The 21,283-nt window shown below is 37.5% G+C and overlaps 1 protein-coding gene across 2 annotated transcripts in view; it reads left to right on the forward strand.

The window, feature by feature from the left end:
• Nucleotides 1–19,952, forward strand: part of LOC138701643 (solute carrier family 25 member 3-like) — an 88,193-nt gene extending 68,241 nt beyond the window's left edge. Inside the window, exons 2-4 of one of the 2 annotated variants that reach the window (XM_069828750.1) lie at nucleotides 12,782–13,128; nucleotides 16,581–16,885; nucleotides 19,381–19,952. In XM_069828750.1, coding sequence (XP_069684851.1) covers nucleotides 12,782–13,128; nucleotides 16,581–16,885; nucleotides 19,381–19,741 — 1,013 coding nt within the window. In that variant the 3' untranslated portion in view covers nucleotides 19,742–19,952. Of the gene's footprint in view, nucleotides 1–12,775; nucleotides 13,129–16,580; nucleotides 16,886–19,380 lie in introns of both variants that reach the window. The other variant, XM_069828749.1, reaches the window with a different exon arrangement.
• The last annotated feature ends 1,331 nt before the right edge of the window (nucleotides 19,953–21,283 follow it).

A 21,283-nucleotide genomic window follows, 5' to 3' on the forward strand; every position in this document is an offset into this window, starting at 1 on the left:
ACACTCAGTGACCCGGTCGCGGCGCTGCCGAGTTAGACGAGGAAATGAGTGCACGGGGTAATGGAGTCCTGCCTGACCACGCGACGTTGTCTTGTTTATATTTCCGAGCGGAAATTAAACTGACACTCCCGCCTCGTGAATTGAGCTTTATTGTTCTAAAAGTCCATTATTTTACATACCGCTTCCCGGCTTCTTCATTTTTGTCCTTTTCCACACGCAAATATTGATGAATTGACTTTCTCGCGTTTGAGGCTGAGCTGAACATGTAACAGGATCAATGTCTGCGTTTAATCAACATTTTTATGGATTTCCATGAAATTTATCTTTGGAGGAAAATTTTTTTTTCCCCTTTCGAAGAATTTCTTTTCTGAAGTCTCGAGAAGACTTTATTAAAGTTGGGATATTTCAAAGAAGAATAGAATAACTTAGTAGTAGTAGTAGTAGTAGTAGTAGTAGTAGTGGTAGTAGTATCAGTAACAGTAGTAGTACACTGTAGACTTAAAAATATTCTAGTCGAGTAGAAACTTTAGATTATCATGTCAATGCGAGAGAACAAAGTCAAACTAAGCTAATTGCGAGTGAATCGCGTATTATGCGTAAAAGTTGGTAAGTCTGTAATTTAACCACACATTAATGACCAGACAGCGGATTTTCAGTCCGTACACCGCGATAAGTCGTCACATGCTTTGACTAAGGATGGGGCGTAGTAGTGAGTTCAATGACTTCCCAGCAACTGACGTTCGCCGAACGTTCAGTACCGGGACCGAAAATCCGCTGCCTGCTGTTGACAACAAATCTATAGCAGCAACCTCCTTCCGATAAGGTTATTTCCTTGATGCACTATATATTATTATGATGAAGGTGGAGATGGCAAAGATCTTTAAACATTTCTGTATGCTAATTCTATTTCACTCACATCCATATTATTATTATTATTATTATTATTATTATTATTATTATTATTATTATTATTATTATTATTATTATTATTATTATTATTATACGGGATATCTCCTAATTGAAATGAGTCAAAGTCAGGATAAGTTTTCAGAACATGGGAGAAGTGATAGTAGGAGGAAGAAGAGTCAAATACATGAGATGTGCTGATGATATGGTGGTGTTAGCAGAAAAAGGGATGATACCGGTACTAAGGGATATGCTACTGGAGTTAAAGGACGCCTGAGAGCAGTATGGGATGGAAGTAAAAAAAAATAAGACGAAGACCATAGTTATTGGAAGAAAACTAAAGAAGGTAAACTTGGGAATTCGATATGAGGCTGTGTAATAAGTGGATAGCTTCAAATACTTGGGGTGTACTATAAGCAGTAACATGAGCTGGCGCCAGGAAATCAATGACAAAGGAAGCTTTTAATATAAAAAGGAGCATCTTCTGCGGATCTCTGAAAAAAAGAACTAAGGAAGAGGCAAGTGAAGTGCTTTGTGTGGAGTGTGGCATTGTACGGGGTAGTAACATGGATATTATGACAAAGCAAAGAGAAAAAACTAGAAACATATGAAATGTGGATGTGAAGAAGAATAGGATGTGTGAAATGGACAGACAGAATCAGAAACAAAGTTGTGCTAGAAAGAGTGGGTGAAGAAAGAATGCTAAAGCTGATCAGGAAGAGGGAAAGGAATGGCTGGATCACCGACTAAGAAAAAAGAAACTTATCTACTGCAGGATGCACTGGAGGAAATGGTAAAGGAGGAAAAGTTCGGGGCAAAAGAAGATATCAGATGATAGACAATATTCAGATACATGAATCGTATGCGGAGACTAAGAGGAAGGCGGAAAATAGGAAAGATCGAAAAATGCTGGGTTTGCTCTTGGGCAGAACACTATGAATGAATGAATCTTCTGATTCCCATCTACCACAATTCACTTCTGTTAGGTTTATTATTTCGCCGATACAGCTGAAAGCTTAATCGCTGTTTTTTTAATCAGAATATAAACCAACATTGAAGAACAAAGAGTAGTATTTCCTGATCCTGTACTGAACATGGCGCAATACACGGCTTAAGACAACTCGGGTGAAACAAAGAAGAAATAATACCCTTGGGACGTGAATCGTCATGAAAAGGAAATCGAATTCGCATCCTATAGCCTCCAAGCTACACTGAAATGTTTAGTTATAAGCATAATGCTTGAAGAAAGAAGAGAAGTGGAAAGCATTCTGAAGTCTATAAATGTCATGAAATCGATTCCTTTGAGCTAAAGGATGCGCGTGAATTAGTTCCGACACCAGCCACATTGCGAAATTGGCGCTGCGGGCAGCGTGGAAGACCAAACTTGTTAACAAAGTTTGTTAACGAGCCGCTTCTTCAATTATTTCAACTTCTTTTCGTTCCTTGAGCAATCAAAACGCATCTAACTTGAGTTTTTACCAAACTTTCCTCATCCTGGGGGCAATTCCTATGCGGAGGAGAGGGTTTGAGACAGACTTCCCCAATTAATTTCTGAACCGTTGACCCGATTCTAATGAATCCTGTATGTTATAAGCCGTCGATTGGTATAAAAGTTGATCGATTATTCGCCGTTTGATCTACCTGAAATCTGTGCCGATGGAACAGTTACATTTTTTTGTTATTTTGTGGCCTTCCTTCTCTAGGAAATTGTAGGTTAATGAGGTTCCAGCACTCTGTATGTTTGTGTCTTCCCCTAATGAGTTTTAAACCGGCGGCAATCGATTTTGAGCCGAGAAGTGTATCAGACTGTGACTTGTAAGAAATGGATCAGTATTCGAATCCTGATGGAAATAGCTGTCTGTAACATTCTGCCTTCTAGCTGATAAAAGCCTATTAGTTCAGAGTAAGCGAACTTTGTTTATTAAATCGTTATTACTTGCAATACAATATACAGTATATATATATATATATATATATATATATATATATATATATACACACACACACACACACACACACACACACACACACACACACACACACACACACACACACACACACACACACACACACACACACACACACACACACACACACACACACACACAGAGTGTAAGGTGTATAAGTGCCATTATTTTAACTGATGATTGTTCATGTCGTAGGAAGAAAAAATGTCCTCACACTTTTTTCTAATTGCAATATTTAAGTAATCATTAAAGTTTACAATATTAGGCGTTTGGCATCGTTCCTGGATGGGGAGGAGGAAGTTTACAAGTACACGGTACAGCTCAAGCGGATACAGACATACCGGTACAAAACAGATGCTCTGTTCTAATGCAGGGGCAGACCGTTGTTTACATAAAACGAACAGCAAATACAAACTTTCAATCTCATTAATAGAACCTTATGGTAAATTTCCATTTTATTTAACAGTATTGGCAATATTGGTCCTTTTTTATTGTACGTCTAAAAAAGAAACAATAATGGTTTACAGCACAAAATCACACGAACTTTTTCTTTAAATGCAACATTTTAATCTCTCCGGCTTCCATAAAGCAGTACCATTTTTAAAGAAATTTCTGTTTGTGTGATTTTCGAAACGAAGTAAGAGACTCCTAGTTTCTAATAATCGTTGAGAAACCGCTACAAACGTTCGCCGATTAGGTAACCTTCATTGCGGAAAACATTGACGATACATCTTCTTGCCTCACTTGAATTACGACGATTTTCTCCATAAATTGATAACATATGATATTTCTAAACTGTGAATGACATTGTAAGTTGTTTATCGAATACCTGGTACCGAACTGTCATCCGCTCGGCAGTAGACCTATGGTTATTTTAATACGCTTTACCAACATCTTACACACAAGACGAAATATTAATTTAACATTAGTAGAACCTAAATGTCTCACATCTGCTGGTCTAAAGCATAGCATTAATTTTGGCCCTCGGTTGTACAATGCTTTAACTAAATTAGCCTACACCCAGAACTTCTAACATGTAACCCACTAACATATAACAAGAAAATTAGAAACTTGTTAATGTCTTCAATTTTTTAATAAATACATTTATAGCCTATGTGTATGAATTAATCAACCTATATTATATTTGTATTCTATAATTTTGAAATATATATATATATATATATATATATATATATATATATATATATATATATATATGCGGCGGCCGGGTAGCTCAGTTGGTAGAGCAGCTGGCTACGGACTGGAAGGTCCGGGGTTCGATCCCAGGTGGTGACAGGATTTTTTCTCGTTGCCAAACTTTCAGAACGGCCCCAAGGTTCACTCAGCCTTCTATAAAATTGAGTACCGGGTCTTTCCCGGGGGTAAAAGGCGGTCAGAGCGTGGTGCCGACCACACCACCTCATTCTAGTGCCGAGGTCATGGAAAGCATGGGGCTCTACCTCCATGCCCCCCAAGTGCCTTCGTGGCATGTTACGGGGATACCTTTACCTTTTACCTTTTATATATATATATATATTCCTACTTTTCACGTGCGATATTATTCTTCTCTAGTGTTAATATTATATAATTCCATTGCCGCTGTAATTTAAATTTTAGTTCCTATTTTATTTTACTTATTTATTTTTATTATTATTATTTTTTATTTTATATATATTCTCTTATATTAATATTGTATTATATAATTTCTGTAACTAATTTTAATTCTATTTCCTATTTTATTTCATTTTATATTCTCTTATAGGCCTATTAATATTATATCTGAACTGCGACCGAACACGAGCGCTGCTCATTCCGTCTCAAATTTTGTTAATACTACTGTATCTCCTGTTTTATATTGTTTGTATTATTTTATTTCTATTTCTCTTGTTTGTTTGTAATTATATTCTTTATTCTGTATATTTAAATTTAAATAAATAAATAAAAATAAATTTAGCGTCTGAATGAGATGAAGGTGATAACGCCGGTGAAATGAGTCCAGGGTTCAGCACCGAAAGTTACCCAGCATTTGCTCATATTGGTTTGAGAGAAAAGCCCAGAAAAACTTCAACCAGGTAACTGAGAATCGAACCCGGGCCACCTGGTTTCGCGGCCAGACGCGCTAACCGTTACTCCACAGGTGTGGACAGTAGATCTATGGACAGGGAGCTTGAACTCAACTGACATATACGTACGTCTGTGCAGAGTACTGCCTGCTGAATACGTTTCCACGTCTCTCACGCCAGAATATTAACAAATTTAAGCATTCAATTATATTTAATTTCACCAAAACGTAATAGAACACACAAATATGTATTTGAACTAATATTAACTCTTTGCTAGATATACCTACTGATGTAATTGTTTTCGTAATTTTACTAACGATATAAGCAGTATAACGCGAATAAAATCAGAGAAGAAAATTTTTTTTCTGGGAAAACTATCAAGTTTTGACGCTATGTTGTATGGACATTTTTTGATCCTGTAGACCGTCCCCGACGACTGTGAAAAGGACGGCACTTATACCCCTTACATCCTATGTATACGAGTATATTCGGCGAGATTGCTTCACAGGTATGTGTCCCTTTTAAAGGATTAATGGTCACTAGTGTATAGTGGGTTAATTTCCACAGAAGGAAGATCCGTTGTCTTTACGTTATCTACTTCAACTGTAAAATTTATAAACGAAGTTAAATATCTTCTTTTCCGGTTTATGAAGAATGGATTTTATATGAAAATAAAAACATACCTCCTTATCTCGGTGCACAGTAAATTATTTAATTTATGTATGTAATGATGTGAGAAGGAAAATTTTCAACAGCAAACTTTCTGAAATAAAAAAGTCCCCTACATTTCTCCGAAAAATTGCCTCCTGATCAAATTGTGGCTTTCTTCACTACCTTGCTTTTACAGTCTCAAGAGCAGCCAAGAATTGCACACTCAGTATTCTCATTGGTCATCAGCTTATGAAATGGAAGTTGTAAACCGTGCAACCTTCGATGGCTGTGTCAATAGAGGTTCCAAAATAACGATATTGCCACGTTCGTTTTGCTATAACCTCATTTTTATTTTGTTGGTAATCCGAAGATTAATTGGAATCTCATAAGTGACATAAATAAGGCTATACTCATATGGTAACTATGCCAGGAGATTTAATGCTGATTAAAAAACAAGCGCTGACGAATGTTATTTTGTAAAAACTTTACTGATTTAATTTAAATTATCACAAGACTATTTCCTCCACATGGGATTGTTATAATGGGCCTATTCAGGGTGATTCTCGAGGATTTACCGTCCTTTACGGAGCTTATTTCTGAAGACATTTTGAGAAGAAATGTCATATAAACATAGTTCCTATTCTCAATATTTTCAGAGTTACACTAATTTAAAGTTGTTTGTAAAATACGTGTTTTCTTTAGTTTGAAGGTAAAAGAATAATACAAATAGAGAATGAACCATTCAGAAGTATCAGTTCTTTAATTGGCAAGTATTATGAAGCTAAAAATGTGCTGTGAACTTCCTAATTGCTTCGTAGAGACATCTTTTTCCATTTTTTAACTAGAAAATTACATTATTCATACGCACTTATCACAACAGTTATTACAAATCACACACTTCCACCGACTTAATTGTTTGCAGTTCAATTTTGCATCCTAATTTACAGTCTTGGAGAGTTTACAACATATTTTAAAAAATGTCGCCGTCCGCTTGAGTACACTTGGCCGCACGCTTGTGAACGGCACTCGTCGCGCTACGTAATTGCATACGGCTATCTTTGATTTCCGTAGAGCTCGCTCTGGCTGCTGACTGCACGCTGACCAAGATGACGCGTTCACAGCAATGCGTTCCAATAACGAAACGGAATTCTGTAAATATTGAGAATAGGACCCATGTTTATATGACATTTTTTGCTCAGAATGTTTTCGGAAATAAGCTCCGTAAAGGACGGTAAATCCTTGTGAATCATCCTGTATGTTTATCATTTAGAAATAATTAGTTACTGTTGACCCAAAAAGAATTAATATCTTGTATGGTTCGTGATTTTCCGTCTTCGTTATATCTCTAGACTCACCATTTTATTTTTTATAATGCATTTACAGCTCAATGAGTCACCCATACCCACAGCAAGTGCGAAGTTCTATGTGTATTGAATGTTGCTTATGACTGAGAACATATTTTCGTGTATTTAATTTCCAGATGAAATTTATTTTTTAAATCCTGATCCGTTTTTAATTATGTGTGTATAGCTTTCGTCTGATACAAAGAATATGTATTGTATAATTCGTGTCTAATTGAGCAGCAATTTAGTTCATACACCAATCAGAAGAACGGGTGAGTGGTAAATGCTTATATCAGTACTACAGTATATTATAGAAATTCACTGAATTAATGTGTTAAAACAGTTGCTTAATAAGAGGAATATTTAAAACAAAAATCTATAATTATGTCAGTACAGATTACGAAATTTAGCCAAATCAATTGTCCAACTCACTTTCAGTTTAGTTTTGTCCAGATAATGGAGTCTTACTGTATTTATTTTTATCTTATACGTATTTTATTTCTCTTTATTTATCGGTACCGGTAGCCTACTCTTTTCTATATGTCTCGTTGAACTTTTCAGTATTCCCCCTTTCATTGCATTTTTAGATAATTTTGTCATATAAGTTTACCTTCAAACAATCATATTGGAGTCCACACCTGTGGAGTAACGGCTAGCGCACCTTGCCGCGAAATCAGGTGGCCCGGGTTTGTGTCCCGGTTGGGGCAAGTTACCTGGTTGAGGTTTTTTTTCCGGGGTTTTCCCTCAACCCAATATGAGCAAATGCTAGGTAACTATCGGTGTTGGATCCCTGACTCATTTAACCGGCATTATCATCTTCATTTCATTCAGACACTCAATAACATGAGATGTTGATACAGCGTCTTAAAATAACTTACTAAAAAAGTCATATTGGAGTCATGTAAGATGATCCATAGCGCTATAGAAATTGACTTCGGTTCCATTTACCATTACCAATCTGCTGTTACTATATTATCTGCTCCTTGAAATATACAGTTTATGGGACTTAAGATAATTTTAAACCAAGAACTATTTATTTTATCCCCATCTGATGAAGGTGATCACAAAATCGCTTGATCGGTTGTTGATATGAACTTCTATGTAGTTTAAAAGAATTTATTTGCAGAATTTAGAGATTAAATGAGTTGGGTAAAATATTAGCATTCTGATATTCAAAAGTGAACTAATCTAGTATTAACACCGCTCAATGAAGTAAATGTTCATATTATTTTCAGGAATGAACTGATTCTAATAATTTTGAGATTAAGTAAAATGGTTGCTAAGGATTCACACATGAACTGAATATAAAATATCTACCACTAAAGAAATGACTGTTCAGAATAATAAGAAATTTACTTTTACTACGTCATACTACTTTTGACCAATAAAACGGTACGAAAGAACTTGTTTCAACCAATCATGGCTGTTTATCACTACAATTTTATCACTTCCTAGCATTTGTTTATTTTTATAATTTCTCTAGCATTTGTTTGTTCTTATCACTTCCTTAGCATTTATTTCTTTGTTTGCCAACATTTCAAAATGCAAATTCTTTACGGTATTATAAAACATGTTTGCGATCGTCATTTGTTTCTCGCATGGATAGTCAACTGAAAATGGCGGCTGCGTTCAAACGTTTTGATGAATCTAACATTAGTGAAATAGAATTTTAGTAATTCAATTAATACCTATTTTATTGTATTAAAGTATTTTATTTGTCCTAATCTTTATATATCTTTTTCTATTTTATCACTTCCCTACCATTTTGTTTCTTCGTTTGCCAACATTTCAAACTGCAAATTCTTTACGATAGTATAAAACATGTTTGCGATCGTAATTTGTTTGACGTATATATAGTCAACTGAAAATGGCGGCTCCGTTCAAACGTTTTGGCGAAGCTAACATTAGTGAAATAGAATTTTAGTAAGTCAATTAATACCTATTTCATTGTATTAGAGTACTTTATTTCTTATAATCTTTATATACTTTCTTCTAATCGTGTATTAGTCAATTAAATTCCACACGAGTTTTGATTTTCTCTAGATAAATCAAAACCTCTAGTGAGATTACTGTTGGACAAATATTAGTGGCACTCAACAAAATGGATGTTCGGAATTCAGAAAGAAACTATATGAAATATTAACATCACTAAAAAAAACTAATATTCAAAGAGGGATATTAGCGTCACTCAATAAAATGAATGTTCAGAAAGAAACTTGCTGCAATATTAGCATCACTGAATAAAATCAATTTTCACAATTCAGAAAGGAACATGAAATATTAGCACCATTCAGTAAAATATAAGTTCAAAATAAAATAAATGTGGAATATTAGCATCACTCAATAAAATAAATGTTCACAAGTTAGAAAGAAGCAACATGAAATATTAGCATCGCTCTATAAAATGAATGTTTACAATAACAGAAAGGAAGTGTTAGCATCACTCTATAAAATAGATGTTCAGAATTCATAAAGGGACTACAGGAAATACATATTAACGTAACCGAATAAAATGGATGTTCACAACTCAGAAAGGAACTTCATGAAAAATCAGTAGCACTCAATAAAATTGACATTAGAAAGGAACTGCGAGAAATATTAGCATCACTCAATACAATTAATTTTCACAGTCAAGGAAATAAGTACATGAAATAATAGTATCACGCAGTAAAATGAATGTTCATAAAGGAACTGGGTGAAATATTAGTATCATTCAATTCAGAAAGGAACTACACGAAATATTAGTGTCACTGAATAGAATGGAAGGGAATACATGAGAAAGGACTAGTTATTAGCATCACCATAAAATGAATATTCGCAATAATAATTCATAAAATAGCTACATGAAGTATCATCTCTCAATAAAATGTATGTTCGAAATTGAGGAAGGGAGTGGGCGAAATTTTAGCGTCATTCACTTTGTGGTCCTTAATTTCGTGTAATGATAGGTCAATGTCATGTCAGGGAAATATATGCTTTTTATTTGACATTAATGTTCTATATGTACACTTTATTTTTTCGTTTATTTTACTTTTTCTGGTTGACAAACATAACTACCAACTTCTCAAGATTCTCTGTTGTCATATTTAGTCTCTTATCTATAACGATATTTTTGAATGCTGAAAATGGTCATTCAGCATCACCTGAGGTTAGTGGACAAAATGTTAGTATCCAAAGTGTTAACCTCAAAATTGTTGGTTTTACGGAATAATATAATAATCCGTGGCGCTACAGCCCATGAAAGGCCCAGACCGACCAGCCGGCTGCTGGCTTCACATCCACATGCCGAAGCAGAGGTGGACGATCATCCAACCAGAATGGAGGTATAGTGTGGTTAGCACCATGATCCCCCCAGCCGTTATAGCTGGCTTTCGCAACCGGATTTCGCTACCTATCGTAGTTCCCCAAGTGCATCACGATGCTGGGTGGGCACCGGTCCCATACACTGGCCGAAATTTCATGAGAAAATTTCTTCTCCCATGAGGGCTCGAACCAGCGCGCATCCTAGGTAGGATGCCTTAGACCACGACGCCACGGCACGGGACTGGATTTACGGAATATTTTAAGTAAATTTACATCCTTTGACATATCATGTCCACGGATGTGACAGTTAATCAACGGACATGGCTAAATGCTAATTTTAATAATTTTTTTATTTATTTGGAATTACATGCATACATAAGTATTCTGCTCATGGGCAGGTCTTTCACTGCACACCCAGCATTTTCCAATCTTCCTATTTTCTGCCTTCCTCTCAGTCTCCGCATATTATCCATATATCTTAATGTCGTCTATCATCTCATATCTTCTTCTGCCCCGAACTTTTCTCCCGTTCACCATTTCTTCCAGTGCATCCTTCAGTAGGCAGTTTCTTCTCAGTCAGTGACCCAACCAATTCCTTTTCCTCTTCCTGATCAGTTTCAGCATCATTCTTTCTTCGCCCACGCTTGCCAACACAACTTAATTTATTATTCTGTCTGTCCACGTCACACGCTCCATTCTTCTCTATATTCACATTTCAAATGCTGCTATTCGTTTCTCTTCATTTCGTCGTAATGTCCATGTTTATGCCTCATACAATGCCACACTCTGGTTGCAAGGATTTTCGCAGCCGCTGAAGAGGTGCGCCAATCGCCTGGGATGCGACAGTACATAGTGCGTCGCTGTACAGTTTGTAGAGATCATGGCGGTCTACATTTTGAAACGAAGTGAAAAATACACAGTGTAATCTACAGTGAAGTGTTTAACAAACAAGTACTGTATGCGTTTTGTTCTAAGGTTTGTTTCATTACTCATGTAATTTTTGTATTGTTTGTATTACATTTATGATATTACAGTAAGCCTACCTACTTCAGAACTTAGTTGATTACTTTTTAATTTTTCCCTGCAATATATCAGAACCCATCTTATCGTCCAAAGTCATGCTACAAGTAAACATATCAACAACATATTACCACAGTCTACTATATACAGTCACGAAGCTTGAGTTTTGAGGGTGCTAGAAACAATAGACTGTGACGGTACTATTTTGCGTTGCCTGTAATGAGGCGATATTAGCGATCCTAGTGGTGAGCAACTATCTAATGTTTGCATATTCACTACGTATTGAACTTCGCGACTGTATATACTAGACTGTGACATTACTCAGTAATAAGAATAAGTCACCGGAGACCATAGGTTCCTTGTATCAAAAACCTCAGCCAATATCTTTGAACAACCTGTGAAAGTTTGTCGGTGGAGTTCTGGTTCACTCTGTATATATGTTGCGTTGGCGGGGCCCTTTATTTGTTATTCGTTCCGCCTCTACAAGCGTGGCTCATGTCACTAGTGCCGAGAAGCCTAGACTAATTCATCAGAGACTATCCAGAGTGCGCCACAGACGATAGTTCTACATTACAATGAATGATGATGATGATAATAATGGAGCATTGTTGATATGTGACAAACTGGAGTACCTGGAGAAAACCCCTTGTTGCCTGGACCATGTGCTTGCCCAATTTAATATGTTATAAATTCAGGGTGGATCAATCGAGATGTCGACCTGGTTGGCGAGTTGGTATAGCGTTGGCCTTCTATGCCCAAGGTTGCGGGTTCGATCCCGGGTCAGGTCGATGGCATTTAAGTGTGCTTAAATGCGACAGGCTCATGTCAGTAGATTTACTGGCATGTAAAAGAACTCCTGCAGGCAAAATTCCGGCATATCCGGCGACGCTGATATAACCTCTGCAGTTGCGAGCGTCGTTAAATAAAATATAACATCAATCGAGATTTGGACGCGGACCCCTCGATCTATAAGCCCAGCTCGCTAGATCTGAGCCACCGTGAGCATCCGGTAGTATAACATTATAAGTGCTATGAACAGTTACATCGCTTTTTGATCTCTCTCATAAACGCTAGACTTACGTTATATGCTATGTTTTAAATAATTCAAGCAGGTCAGTTTAAAACCTAATATTATTGTCAGAGATGCAGTTCTGTAGTAAATGATTAACTTCTCTCAAACGAATGTTTATGGAGACTGTGGTCTATAACCTTTACTGTCGTGATTTTGGTACGTAAGAATAAACAGTACCATCAAGATGACGCATACTTTGTCATTACTCATTATACATGTTCTTCCATTCCGAAACAAGTCAGTTCTTTTATGAGAATAAATGGAGAACAAGGGGAAGAACAAGAACATTACATGTAGAACAAGGGAATCCAAGAAGAGAAAAGTATGTGTTGCATTTTTATATGCGGTCAATTCCCCAGTTACCCCCCCCCCCCCCCCCACCAATAATTTAACTAGTAAAGACAAAGACCTAGTTCTACGTCGAAAGCAATTATTTGAAACGTAATGCAGTTTCAGGTGGAAGTTTGTGGAGATCGTGTCTTCCCAGGGTGCACTGCGCCGCCGAGTCTACGACGGAGGATGGAAAAGGAGACTGTTGTGATTACGGGTCCAGCCAGTACTACGTTCTCTGCGGATTAGGCGGCGTGCTGTCCTGCGGCACCACGCACACTGGGATCGTGCCCCTCGATCTTGTGAAATGTCGCATCCAGGTGGACCCCGGCAAGTACAAGAACATCGTCACCGGCTTCAGAGTCACCCTCAACGAGGAGGGACCCCAAGGCCTTTTCAAGGGTTGGGCACCCACATTAATCGGCTATTCATTGCAGGGCTGTTTCAAATTTGGCTTCTACGAACTCTTTAAGGTAATGAGAACAATAATGATGCGAAGAAATGAGGAGTATAAATATTTTTAATTGGGAATGTCTTATGTGCAGGGCCGGATATTTATGGAGATCGCAAAAATCACGACATACATAATAGATAAGTATACAATAGATTTTTACTAATCTTTACGAATTAAGTCATTCTGATTAATAATATGCGGATAAAACAATCGCGACAAATCGCCAAATAAAGTTCTAATAGCGAAATATGAACACATTCGTGAATTATTACTATTGCGTCGTTTTATAGCTAATTTCATATTCTGAGTTTTTCGGTTTTTTTTTCACTTGAATTTGTTACAATTATATCCAAGTAGGCTACATTGCATGGTATCCCAGGTGTTCTAATTACATTAGTGAACTCAAAAGACAGAGAATTCAACATTTCACTAATAATTTGAAAGTGTTAGTCTAATTTGAGGGCTGCAAGCTTTTTTTTTTTCCGTTTTTAATGAATATGTGTTAAATACAGTCTCAATCCAACAGATATTGCCTATTGGGTATAACACATCTTTACCAGAATCCAACAAACCTTTAGTGTTAATTATTTGGAAAGTAATATTCATACTGAGTTAATATCCCAATTCCAAAATAATTGTAATTTCCATTAATCTCCGCCAAGAGTACAAATCAATCTCCAACAGTCTCCACCGACACCAATATTAAAAAACACAAATGATAAAATTAATCTCCATAAATACCTGCCCCTGCTTATGTGCATGTTATAAAACAGAATGGCCACACCATGTGAAGTAACATGGCTCCCGAATGCACAACAACCTGATCAGTTTTTCTGACGTAAATATCCTATTCGTATTTTAACTTACCTTAACTGAAAGCTTGTATCTCGAAATGACGACACTCTTCTTAGGTGCTTGTCTCGCATTTTATAAACGTTTTACAGAAACAGGAAGAAGTTGTATATCGATGTCGAAAATTTGAGCATGGATATTATTATAATTCATATAGCCGAGTGCAGGTTTTCACTGCCGACGGCAATAGGAGAAAAGTTTTTCGGGCTATCAAGCCGTGTTCCGTTGGTTATGTGACCAAACGTTTCGTTCACAGCTGCGGTGAACATCTTCAGTGGTGTAGAGTACTGGTGCTGCTGGATCTGCGCGTGCCAATGACAGTCTGCGCTGGCTGCATTGTCGTATATGTACTGTCATCCTCTGAGGAGTTTAGTGCTGAGAGGAATGCGGTTCCGACTAGTCTAGCGCAGTACTGGAGTAGGAGGGAACAGTGACAGCGGCAGTCTGGAAGGAAGGACAATCATACTGAAAACATTCGCCCAATTTGCGAGAGCAGTATGCCTATTAGTTTTCTAACGTATTTTTGGCGAGATAGAGATACAAGTATTGTAGAAAATTTTACTATATATATTATTTATTTATTTATTTATTCTGGTGAAGTTAAGGCCATCACATCACCAGAAATACAAATACAATAAAATAAATAAAAAGAAAAATCATAATACAACTACAATAATATAAATGAAAAGAAGAATCATACTATAAAATTTAGTGATTAGTGGAATTGAATTAAATGAGTAAAGTAATCAATTTAAATATACTGTACTGCTGAACTCACTTAAGAAGTAAAACTGCTTGATTTGTATTTTAAGATATGGCCATTAAATGATTTTCGCATGACATTGTAGGAATCTGTTTTTCACGATACCAATCACACATATTCTAAAATTCCAATAGAATAAAACCAAAAACTTTTCCGCAGCATGTTTCCTTAAAAATGACTTGTAACAGTGAAATATTTAACATGAGTAATAAATTCATATAATATTAACATAGCTAACATCAGGGAGACGTTAGAGCAAAAATTGCAACAATATATTTAATATATTAGTAACAAAACCATATAGACCTAGGTAAACAATATGTACATGAAATATTCACACACTACTACAAACTGAAGACTGCATATTTTTGGACGATTAATACTTCCCACTCCGCTCGGCTCGGCTTGGCTGTAGCAACAAAAGAATCTACCTGCAACTCCCCCGCACCAATGGCAAGAATACCTCAGGTCCCAGCACTAAACTCGTCGGAGGAAGACAGTAGATACGATGTGCCCGCGCTATGTGATGCAGCCAGCGCAGACTGTCATCGGCACACGCAGCAGAACCAGCCGCACCAGTACCACAGTCTAGTATATACAGTCACGAAGCTCAATACGTAGTAAATATGCATCCGTAGATAGTTGCTAACCACAAGGATCGCTACTATCGCCTCATCACAGACAATGCGAAATAGTACCTGCACAGTCTATTGTTCCTAGTACCCTCACAACTCAAGCTTCTTGACTGTATATACTAGACTGTTCCAGTACTCTACACTGAAGATTTTAACCGCAGCACTGAACGAAACGTTTGGTCACACAACCAACGGACCATGGCCTGATAGCCCGAAAAGCTTTACTCCTAATTCATATAGCGTTTGAAAATTCTTTCATTACTACCCTTTACTAGTATATTTCATTACTCCCCTAAGTAGAAATAGAAATAATTTAATCGGATGATCCAGATAATGACAATCCTTCAGTAACCCTACTATCGTCGAATACCCTCACAATATAGTTTATTGCGAAATTTGAAGCATGCAGCGTCTGCTTTTAGTCTGTCAGTTCACTGAAGAACGCAGTTGACTTATCATAAGTAGGGCTCGGATTTTTAGGTGCCAATAGAGAACAGTTTCTCTAGTTTTAGCAAATTTATAGTATAGAAAGACTCATTGTTGGAAAGAATAATTCATTCGCGGAATTTCAATGTTCTTGTCACAAAGGCTATACTCTGCTAAATTCTTCACACTGTAAAGGAACATTATTCATCATCTAAAAAAGACAGAAACACTAAAATCATTGAACTGTATGCTTATTCACTCAGTGTATAACTGATTGAATATTGCTGAACAAGCGAGGCACGCGTATCACTGTAGCTTGACCTTACCCTCTGGCGACACGTTCACACTAGATCTCAGCATTCTCACCAGTGTTGCCAACACATAAATTGTATCCCCGTCAGTCTAACACTTTGAAATCTTTCGGAATCTGTCAAAATTAAAAAAAGAAATAATAAGACTCACTCAATATATCTATATACAAATAAAAAGCAAATTTTAACACAACTTACTTACCAGTCTTGATTAAAATAATAATTGTCACATCTGATTTGATTACGAGGAAATCTGAAACAGGAGATTCCTTAAATCCTTGGTTTTTCTGAACCGACGCTTGCGAGGTGGGAGGCCCGCAAACCTCGCATCTCGCAGCTATAGAAACCACTCACTATCTCTCGTGTAGTCCGGATTTGTGCGAGACGGGCCTCGGACCTCGCACGTCGCATGCTTCGGTTCAGAAAAAAACCAAGACTTAACAGAGACTATAATAAGGTTGACGACTCTTATAATAATTTGCAGGCGGTATACTGCGGAATGCTGGACGAAGAGAAGGCATATCTTTGGCGCACCGGCATCTACCTCGCTGCATCTGCATCCGCAGAGTTTTTCGCTGACATTGCTCTCTGCCCCATGGAAGCGGTCAAAGTTCGAATCCAGACACAGCCCGGCTTCGCCAGCACACTGCGGGACGCCATGCCCATTATGTACAAGGAAGAGGGTCTGTACAGCTTTTATAAGGGTCTCTTACCTCTGTGGATGCGTCAGATTCCCTACACCATGATGAAGTTCACATCCTTCGAGAGGACGGTCGAGTTCCTCTACAGGTTAGCAACACCTCTCTGTACATTATCACGGAAACTTGTTGCTTGTTTTATTGCGGTAAACTCTTTGAACATTGGCTCGAGTTTCTTCTGAAAGAAATCATTTTGACTGCTCCGAACAAAGCAAGTAAATATTAGCCTAACAATTGAGGTGTTTTCGCACTTTTGTTTTACGTTATTATTTTAGTCACTACAACCCCTCACTGTTTAAGTTAGCGACTTAGTATTATTATTCTCGAAATTTGAAAACCGTAAATTGAGTGACATAGGTTTTGTTTGAATGCACAATTTATTTAGGCCTACGTGTGTGAACCAACTATAGGCTACCTTGAATGAGATTCTTATGATGCAATCGAATTCCGTCATACGCAGGTATAGAGAATACAAATGAGATCAATAGTTTAGCTGCTTCTAAGTTAACTCTCAGCAATCGTATTTACAGTGAAACCTCTCCTTACGGACACTCCTCATATACGGACAGATTTTTATGTCCCAACTGAAATAATATAGAAATAATGATAAATTTAACTCTCGTTTACGGACACTCTCAGGCACGGACACGGACAGCTGTTTTACAGTCCTAAAGCTTGCTTTACCTCCTGACTGCGGACAGAACTTGGATTTCAAGATCTAATATGTTACAAAAATTGAAAATTTAGTTTTGAGAACTGTACAAAAATTCCTTAACATGAAAGAGGACAATAAATATGAGTCTCGTAGGCTACCAGTCCTTGTTATCTGGAAGCGGGTGGATAAACAAAGTCATAAAATTTAACCTGTCTGATGGGTCCAGGTTTCCGCGATCGTGAAATTGTATTCGACACGTGATAGGGTTAGTAGGATTATTCTCTTCACTTCAATCAGCTCTTCTGTTTCGAGAGACATGGCTCCTGAACGTAAAGGTTAAGTTGAAAAGTATAAATTACAGTACTGCACAACTATAGACCTAGAATAAAATTGCATGGCACAGTATTGTATTTTCCTTTTTCGGTTTTATCTACTGTAGTTCAAAGTTACAAAGAATTTACTATAGCATACTGTATTTAGAATTAAAGTATAGTATAGTATAGTATAGTATAGTATAGTATAGTATAGTAATCATTTAAAGCGTGAAGGGATACATAGTGCTTATCATAAATTTACTGTTAGATTGGGGAGCCTCCCTCCCAATAAAAGACACCTCCCAGATCCGGACAGATTGTTACGTCCCTTCGATCTCCGTAAATGAGAGGTTTCACTAGATAGATTTGGATTGTGTAACTGTATGTTGTGTACCTCTACTTTTGATGCCCGTGCGTCCTACTTAAAACAATTCAAACCTACCCGCGTCCACACCAATCGCTGTTTTCTCTCTCTCCCTGAAAACAGATTGACTCGCTCTTACCTCTTGTGAGGAAGAAAGCAAGTATCGCGCGGCGACGAGTCACGTTGGCAGTAGAAATGCCCCCAGGCACTGTGACGTCAACGGAGTACCCAACCACCATGGTTCCGAGAGGGGTATAAATACAGCGGAGCCCGAGTACCATGGGGGCATGCCATAGTAAATTCACTTCAATTAAATTTCCCAATGTAAAAAAAAAATACCACGCCAGTTTTTTCACCGTACAAAAGTGTTTCGAGTACAATATTGGGTTTCTCCTGACTGTAATACCGATAATTTTGTGAGAATACGTGTCCATTTAAACGAAAATAAGCCTCATCAGAAAAATAAATTAATGTCGGATCAATTTCCTCAGAATTTACTTTCTCTAAAATCCATTTACAAAAATGCAACCTCTTGTTCATTTAACTTTTGAAATACCGGAGTTCTATATGGCTTTAATTTAAGTAATTTTGTTGCTTAACGGTCGGACTCATAACCTACTTCTATTTCCTGCTCCAAACGCTTAAGAGATTTTTGCGGGATGTGCTCTAGTCTCTGTTCTATCTCGTCTAATTTTTCTTCTGTAAGAACATGTCTCCTCCTTTGTATTTTACGATCATTTACTGAATCTGTCTGTTTGAATTTTTTTGGCTAACCTTCTTATTGTAGTGGCATTAGGCACGGGTCTATTTGGAAATTTGTTATGGAAGTTCTGTCGTGTTCTCGCGTAAGATTTTCTGTATTTTATATTCGTAGCAAGCATATACACACGTTCACGTAATGAAAGTCGCATTGCAACAACATCGAACGCACACACACGCAACACAACACGACTAATTCAACCTTTATGCACGAATGCAGATAATAAACTAACTCGCAACTGTCACTGTATGGCGCGGCGTTCGTTAGTGGAAGCAGGCGGGAAACACATTAGCTGCGCGGGCAACGCGGCAAATGAAAACCTCGCGGCGTAACAAAACAGTGTCACTGAAGTACAGTGATTTTTTCTATCAAAAACAAAAGTATTTCTTCTGGTAGTAAGTTACTCGTTTCATTCGAGGAATTTCCACAATCTACGTATCTAACACTTATTCGTTCGTCTACTGTGTGTTGAATTATAGTACATTCTGTGCAGGTCTGTGGTGTCGAAACCCCGTACCGAGTGTTCCAAGACGGAGCAACTGGTAATCACCTTCGCTGCCGGGTACATCGCCGGCGTCTTCTGCGCCGTGGTGTCGCACCCGGCGGACACCATCGTGTCCAAACTGAACCAGGATAAGGGCTCTACTGCCATGGAGGTCGCCAAGAAGCTGGGCATGATTGGCGTGTGGAAGGGACTTGTTCCCCGGATCATCATGATCGGCACCCTCACGGCTGCCCAGTGGTTCATCTACGATGGTTTCAAGGTCTGGATGCGTCTACCCCGGCCTCCGCCCCCGGAGATGCCAGAGTCCCTGAAAATAAAGTTGAAGGATAAAGAGTTATCTTCGAAATAGGTGAGCTTATTACAGTGCCCTCAGAATGTTGCTATAGATTTGACTAGTTAGACAAGACTGAGGTGTAATTGTGAATGTAGCAATTGTCGTCACTTGATGGTATCATGTATCATTAAATAATTTTGTTCATGTTAAGTGTGATTTTAAGAATGTAAAAGTATGATTTTGTAGATTGGTGAATCAAAACTTGATCGTAAATAAAACACGTGAATGTCTCCTTCAGGTGTATTATTTTGATAAAAATGTACATAGGTATTATATTGAGTTCATTATTTGCAGTTCTTATCCCCGCGATCTGTGTTCAATTGTGTTCTTGTCTAGAGTGAAGCTAAGTATGGTAAAGCCTTGGTTTTTCTGAACCGACGCACCTCACAGTTATAGAAACCACTCTCTATCTCTCGTGTAGTCCGGATTTATGCGAGGTGGGCCTCGCATGTCGCATGCGTCGGTTCAGAAAAACCAAGGCTTAAGACGTTATTACAGTGCAAAAGTGCTTTGGTACAATAGTGGGTTACGGAATTTCCTTGCATAACAACTGAAAGACAGTTATCTATTGTAAATATTGTTATAAACAGGTAAGTTATTCCCTTTTTAAAACAGAGAAGTTACGGTACAAAGATTCATCGTTTTTGTTTTTGTCAGATTTCCTGCGGAAAGAAAATACTCAAAAATATGGTACTGTCTCGCCTAGCATGTACAGGGACATCATTTTATTTTTACTTCTATTTTTATTGTACCTTAGTTTTTGAATGTACTTCACTCCCACCCCCTCTATTAGTAAACTTCCAACCGTTCTTCACACAGAACCAAGCGTATACAGTCAAAGTCGCCTTATGGTCATAGTAAACACAAACAGTACTGAGTTAGTGAGTATAGTAAGTTCCAGAAATATGTTCGCTTTCAATATTGAATCATATTCTCGCACAGGTACTGTCGTCTGTTTGCATATGTCGCATCCCGGTTTCTCCCACCCACTTCTGCCCGTCCCTTTGTGGCTAGGCTGTCTTAGCTCTTTTCTGAAAACATTAATTTCTGTTAGGAATTGGACGTCTACTTACGTAATATTATACAACTGTTTAAAATAACTTAAATAAAAGGACCTCGTTAAGTAATTAACTGTCACGTCATTTCCCACCTTTCTACGATACTGCGACAAAACCACTTGAACGGACAGTAAGTAGCATGTTTGAATAATTTTATCTTTTCGGATCGGGCAGAAGTGAAGATTGAATTTTCAGTACGTAACGTACTCTTTTATAGATTAGGTACACAATTATTTCAACATGAGTTACTAGTACGAAAGACGAAATTGGTAATTGGAATTAGGTATAATAGTCTATGTGCGATAATATGCAAAAAAGAATTGAAACCTGTATAGAAATGAACGGCCATCATTTTCAAATATGTGTTTAAATAGCTATACATATAATGATTATTTTTCAATTTAACTTCATTCTCTATATTGTACGTTAATGTGCTGTAGACATAATGCACTGCATAATGAATACATCCGAATGGATAGCTCAGTTCGTGAGTAAAAAC

This window comes from Periplaneta americana, chromosome 6, assembly GCF_040183065.1.
Source record: "Periplaneta americana isolate PAMFEO1 chromosome 6, P.americana_PAMFEO1_priV1, whole genome shotgun sequence".
Taxonomy (NCBI): Eukaryota; Metazoa; Arthropoda; class Insecta; order Blattodea; family Blattidae; genus Periplaneta; species Periplaneta americana.